General features: G+C 36.3%; 1 protein-coding gene across 1 annotated transcript in view; it reads left to right on the top strand.

Moving 5' to 3' along the window:
- Positions 1-533: 533 nt before the first annotated feature.
- Positions 534-6,576, top strand: part of LOC116836470 (ethanolaminephosphotransferase 1-like) — a gene marked incomplete at its 5' end in the record, with an annotated part of 39,849 nt that continues 33,806 nt past the window's right edge. Inside the window, 3 exons of the mRNA XM_075062024.1 lie at positions 534-648; positions 2,196-2,268; positions 2,830-2,887. Coding sequence (XP_074918125.1) covers positions 534-648; positions 2,196-2,268; positions 2,830-2,887 — 246 coding nt within the window. The remainder of the gene's footprint in view (positions 649-2,195; positions 2,269-2,829; positions 2,888-6,576) is intronic.

The following is a 6,576-nucleotide window of genomic DNA, read 5'->3' as shown; positions in this document are numbered from 1 at the left end:
TTTTGTGGGTGTGTCACATCTGAAAGTGTTTATTTATAGAAAAGAAGGGGTTGCAGAATTACTGCCTGTAGAATTACTTATTACAGTGTGGGAGTGGAATCCTTTGGAAGTTTGTCACAGTGCTGCCTGGATGCTGAGTTACCACACTGTGGTAACTGCAGTCGTCTAGCTTTTCTAGTGTCTAAAAGCATGAGAAACTTTCAGTGTAGTGCTTGGGAGAACAAGGACTATAATTAAAAATGTATAATGCATGAAATAAAACATTTCTAAATTACATTATTTATAAAAAATGTCACTAAAAGATTTAGGCAAAAAAGGCAATATTTAAGAAGAAATTTTCTTGCATATTTTCCAGAACTTTTTAATTTAAAAAATTGAGGAATCTTTAAAATTTTGAAATATTTGCTGATTTTGCACCTTATAAAACCCTTGATTTATTAACATGTACTTCTCTTTAGCTATTACAAATGTTGTGGCATGTTCTGTTACAATATGGCTTCTTAACATCAATGTTATTTTTCTTTTAAATATTTTTACGGATAGTGCCTCTGTGGATTGCTCCTAACTTGTTAACCTTCTCTGGATTCCTGTTGATTTTAATTAATTATTTTCTGTTACCTTTTTATGACTGGGACTACACTGCATCAGGTAATTATCCATTTGGTTTTTACAACTGTAGAGCTACTCAAACCACATTCCTGCAAGATACCTGCCTGCCTCCTCCCACACAAAGCCATATTGACTTCAGTGTGGCTCCATGCGGATGCAGTGGGGCCTGCCTGCCCACATCTCATTGCAGGATCAGGGCTGTGAGTGGAAAGACTCACAGAAGGTCATTTAGCTGAAATTTTACACTATGAGTTTGATCCTGCACCCATTAAAGCCAAAACTCCTGTTGAATTCAGTGGTGCAGGATCAGGCACTATCACAGGATTCTTATGCCATAGTCGTTCATAAATAAGATAATAAAAAAAGAAAAACCCATGCCTTCCATAGAGTTTTTTCATTTACCTCGGAGACCATAATATCTAAGATCTGCGTCCAGATCAGTATTCATTTCCCTTTCTTTTCCGATATCAAAATAAGTGAGTTTCACCTCCAAATTCAAGTCTTTTTCTGGCCAAATACAAAACTACAGAAATGGATTCAAAACACCTGCTCTCTCCTAACAAATTTAGATCTATTCTCAGGATACAAATCCAAACTTATGTGTATAATGGGCTGAGTTACTAATACCACTCACTCTGATTTCAAGGATGACATCAACAATCACAATTGTATTAATAGATTTTCACCTGGGTCTGTAGACCAATTTGGGAAGAACAACATTTACCACACTGACCACAGAGCCATTTGCCTGGGTTGTGTTAGTGAGCTGCACATTATTTCTGTTTTTGGTGCTGTGCTTCCTGTTGCACCAGCCAGACTGTAAGAAAACTGAAAAGGTTTGTATATATGAATGTTTATTTTTGGGATACCCTCGCCAGGTTATGTCTAATTTAGATTGCATGCTCTTTTGGGCAGGGACCTAATGCTCTAAATAAACAAGGATTAGCAGTTTTGTAGCCATCTTGTAGTTTTATACAGTTCATATTTTTCCCCGGTTTAAATGCAAGAATATCAAGAATCACTGTATCAAGCACCTTTCCAAGAATCAAAAGAAACTATTTCTACTATATTCCCTCTAGCCTATGGGCACAGTTTTCCTCTCTGATCTGTACAGTAAAACTGCACAAAGATCTCATTTATGTTACTAAGAACAATACGTTACTAAGAACTTAAAAATTACACAGTGCATTGCAGAAATATTAACTAGTTAGTTGTTGGGTGGTCTGCACAAAACCCGAATGAAGATTTTAGCCCTATTATCATCACTTTCATACAATGTTGTAATCACTTCAGTTGCAATAATCTATTGTATATTTTTTCCCCCTTTACAATATGAATGTATTTGTAAATACCCTGGGCCTCCATTATTCCACTAAATTCAGTGAAGTGTAATCAATATAGATTGCTGATGATGCACATTGCTTCCAATTCACAAAAATATCTTGTTTTAATTCTTTTTCACATAATGAGGATATGCACACACACACATATACATCTGTTGTTGCACACAAGACATTTAGGTGGATTTCATTAGTTGTAACCACTGTTATTCCTTCCCACCCCTCCACTCACCCTATATCTTGCAGGTGCCAATCTCGGAATTGTTCCAACATGGGTATGGCTGTTTGGTGCTTGTACCACCTTTTGTGCTTATGCTTTCGGTAAGGTATGATAAGAGAATTTGCATAACTCATATCAACATATTGTTTTGTCCAGTATGTTGTAATTAAAACAATAATAGATTGTGAATAAATTACTGGCCTATTCCCAAAGCACTGAAATATAGGTATTTGATAATGTGCTGAAAATGTTTAACACCTGTAGGATGTATTCTTAAACCAACATTCTGAAACTTTCCATATTGGTAAACTGCAGCCTTGATAACTAGCTCATCTCCCTTACAAATGCAAGCAGAATTTTTCTGCAGCATGACAACACTAAACATTTTCTTGGGAAATTGTCACTAAGTGCTGACATTGCTGTCTGTGATACTGGCTACAGTCCTTGGCTTTCTTAAAAAAATAATTTCATTGTTACCTTTGGGTGTATTATTTTAGTGGGGGAAGATGTTTCAGAATGGGATAGCTTTGTCTTACCTGGACATTTGCCCTTTCTTAAGAATGATTCATAGATTCCAAGGCCAGAAGGGATCATTGTGATCACTAGTCTGACCTCCTGACTTCCCCAAAATAATTCCTAGAGCAGATCTGTTAGAAAAACATGCAGCCTTGATTTTAAAATTGCCAGGTATGGAGAATCCACCATGTCCCTTGGTAAGTTGTTCCAATGATTGATTACTCTCACTGTTAAAAATGTATGCCTTATTTCCAGTCTGAATTTGTCTAGCCTCAACTTCCAGCCATTGGATTGTGTTATACCTCTCTCTGCTAGATTGAAGAGCCCATCATTAAATATTTTTTTCCCCACGTTAAGTACTTACAGATTGGAATCAAGTCACCCCTTGATCATCTCTTTGTTAAACTAAATAGGTTGAGCTGTTTGAGCCTGTCATTATACTGCATGTTTTCTAATCTGTTATTCATTCTTGAGGCTTTTTGAGGAGGGAGGGATAGCTCAGTGGTTTGAGTATTGGCCTACTAAACCCACGGTTGTGAGTTCAATCCTTGAGGGGGCCATTTGGGGATTGGTCCTGCTTTGAGCAGGGGGTTGGACTAGATGATTTCCTGAGGTCCCTTCCAACCCTAATAATCTATGATTCTCTGAACCCTCTCCAATTTATCAGCATTCTTCTTGAATTCTAGACACCAGAACAGGACACAGTACTCCAGCAGCAGTCACACCAGTGCCAAACAAAGGTAAAAGATCCTGTCTATTCCTGCTCAAGATTCCTCTGTATATGTATTCAAGGATTGCACTAGCCCATTTGGCTGCAGTATTGCTTTGGAAGCTTATGTTCAGCTGATTATTCACCACAACCCCCAAATCCTTTTCAGAGTCACTGCTTCCCAGGATAGAGTCCCCCATCCTGTAAATATGGTCTATATTCTTTGTTCCTAGCTGTATACATTTAGCCATATTAAAATGCATATTGTTTCCTTTTACCAAGCGATCCAGATTGCTCTGAATCAGTGACCTGTCTTCTTCATTATTTACCCCCCCACCCCCCCAAATTTGTATGTCATTTGCAAGCCTTATCAGTGATGATTTTATATTTTTTCCAGGTCATTAATATATTATGTAGCATAGGGCCAACAACTGATCTCTGTGGGACATCACTAGAAACATACCTGTTCAATAATAATCCCTCATTTACAAGTATATTTTGAGTCCTATCAGTTAGTTAGCTTTTAATTCATTTAATATGTACTATGTTAATTTTATATTATTCTGAGTTTTTAATCAAAATGTTATGAGGTACCAAATCAAATGCCTTACAGAAGTATATTACATCAGCATTATTACCTTTATCCACTAAATTTGCAATCTCATCAAAAAAGATATCTAGTTAGTTTGGTGGACTCTCTTTTCTATAAATCCATATTTTTTGGCATTAATTATATTACCCTATTTTAGTTCTTTATTAATTAATTTAATTAAATTAATCAGCCACTCTGTTATCTTGCCCAGGATCTATGTCAGACTGACAGACCTATAATTACCCTGGTTATTCCATTTATCCTTTTTAAATATTGACACAACATTAACTTGTGTCCAGTCTTCTGGAATTTTCACAGTTTTCCAGGACTTCTTGAAGAACATTAATGGTCCAGTGAGTTCCTCAGCCAACTCTTAAAATTCTTGGATGCAAGTTTTTCAGAACTGCTGATTTAAAAATGTCTATCTTTAGTAGTTGCTATTTTACATCCTCTTGAAGTACAAGTGGAATAGAAAGAGTGTGTGCATATGATATGGTTATATCATCTGTTTTTTCCCAAATACAGAAAAGAAATATTTATTGAACACTTCTGACTTTTCTGGATTATTATTTATAATTATGCCATTTTCATCTAGACTAATACCATTCTTGAGATTCTTTTTGTTCCTAGTATCTTTAAAAATCTCCTTTTTATTGTCTACTGGCAATAAATTTCCCCTTGTGCCCTTTTGCTTCCCTTGTCAATTTTCTATAATTCCTAGCTTCTGATTTATATTCATTATCATCAACTTCCCGTTTCTTCCATTTATATATATAAATATATCAAAATCATAATTTTTCTGATTAAATTCTTCTTCCCAGTTTGATTTGTCTCCTAACTGTTTTCAGCTTTGTGAAATTGGCCCTTTTAAAGCACCAAGTGTGTCTCTCTCTTGTTTGGACTTTTTTCTGTTTGCACATTATAAATATTATCAAGTCATGATCACTTGTACCTAAATTAAATTAATTTTTAGTTCTGTGATCAGTTCCTCGTTATATCAAGCCAAGATCTAATGTAGAATCTCTCTGTGTTGGATGCAACACTTTTTGATTAGGAAATTGTCATCTAGAATATTTAGAAATTCCAAGGATCTTTTAGTACTGGGAGCATGATACCTCCAATATAGGTCACTCAAAATGACGTCCTCGATGATCACACAGCTTTTTTTCCCTACACATCGTAAATAGGTGCGTAAGGAGGTGATCATTCTGTTCCTAGTGTCATTTTTGTGTCTGTAGAAGACACATACTAATACTGCATCTTATGCTTTATCTGTTAGGACACTGATCCTTAAGCATTCAAGATCATTTTCTTCTGAGTTATCAATTAATTGGAAACAGGTAATGCCATTTTTGATGGAGTGCTACCCCTCTCCCCTTTTGTCATTTCAGTCCTTCCTAAATAGGTTATAACCATTGATTTTAACATTCCAGTAGTGTGAATCACCCCAGCAGATTTATGTAATAGCAACTACATCAAATTTATGAGCAATTCCAGTTTCTCTTGTTTGTTATCCTGGCTTCTACCACTGGTGTGTAGGCAATTAAAAAGAATAGGAGTACATGTGGCACCTTAGAGACTAACAAATTTATGTAGCATAAGCTTTCATGGGCTACAGCTCACTTCATCGATGCATGTGGTGGAAAATACAGAATGAAGATATATACACACACACACACACACACACACACAGGGAACAATGTTATCATACACATTATAAGGAGAGTGATCAGTTAAGGTGAGCTGTTGTCAGCAGGAGAGAAAAATAACTTGTTTGTAGTGGTAGTGAAAATGGCCCACTTCCAGCACATGACAAGGAGATATAAGGAATTGTAAGGGGGTTGTTGGGGGAAGTAGTTTTACAATTAAAGAATTTTTTCTCTTCATGTCCTTGGCTTCCTTGATTAATTTTGTTCTCAACATCTCAATTTTGCACAGTGTTCATATCTACCCTATTTTTATCTTACACTGTTATTAGTTAAACGCCCTCCTGACTACTCTAACCAGGCTTTCCTCGAGGACATTGACCATGAACATCTGACAATCCTGTCTGCATGCATACTAGCGATGGTTCTTATGGAAATCTTTGGCGCTTAACCACTGACTCTATAAGAAGCTCCCAGGCACTCACAACTACAGAAACTAGGGGAAATAAAAGACACAGAGCAGGTAAAAAGGGGAAATGAATGTAGTGTTCTTGTTTTGTCTCTGTTGCAACTCCCTTGATCCTCCAGTGTTTGTCCAGAAAGACAATATGAGCATTATAGATCTGGTCCGAAGTACATTTAATGATTCAGTTTCATCTAGGATTCCCATTTTGCTGCCTTTTCTGCTCATGGCAACATTCTAACCTTGTTCTGACCTTTCAGTTTCATATTCATGTTTTACACCAGATTAGATTTATGTATGTCTCGGTGTATGCCTCAGTATTTCTATTCTATTGCTGAAATCTGTGCTAAGATTATATACTGACCAAGATTTCTGTAGCTCTATAGTACAATACACGATTGGAATGATCAGTTCTGGAAGTTGATGATCAGGCATCTTTGGCTAATAATCCTGTGCAATCATCATCATCACTACTAGAAGT

The sequence above is a fragment of the Chelonoidis abingdonii genome, chromosome 2 (assembly GCF_003597395.2).
Source record: "Chelonoidis abingdonii isolate Lonesome George chromosome 2, CheloAbing_2.0, whole genome shotgun sequence".
Classification (NCBI taxonomy): domain Eukaryota; kingdom Metazoa; phylum Chordata; order Testudines; family Testudinidae; genus Chelonoidis; species Chelonoidis abingdonii.
Note: the sequence above shows the minus strand (reverse complement) of the source record. Positions and strands in the feature narration are given on the sequence as shown.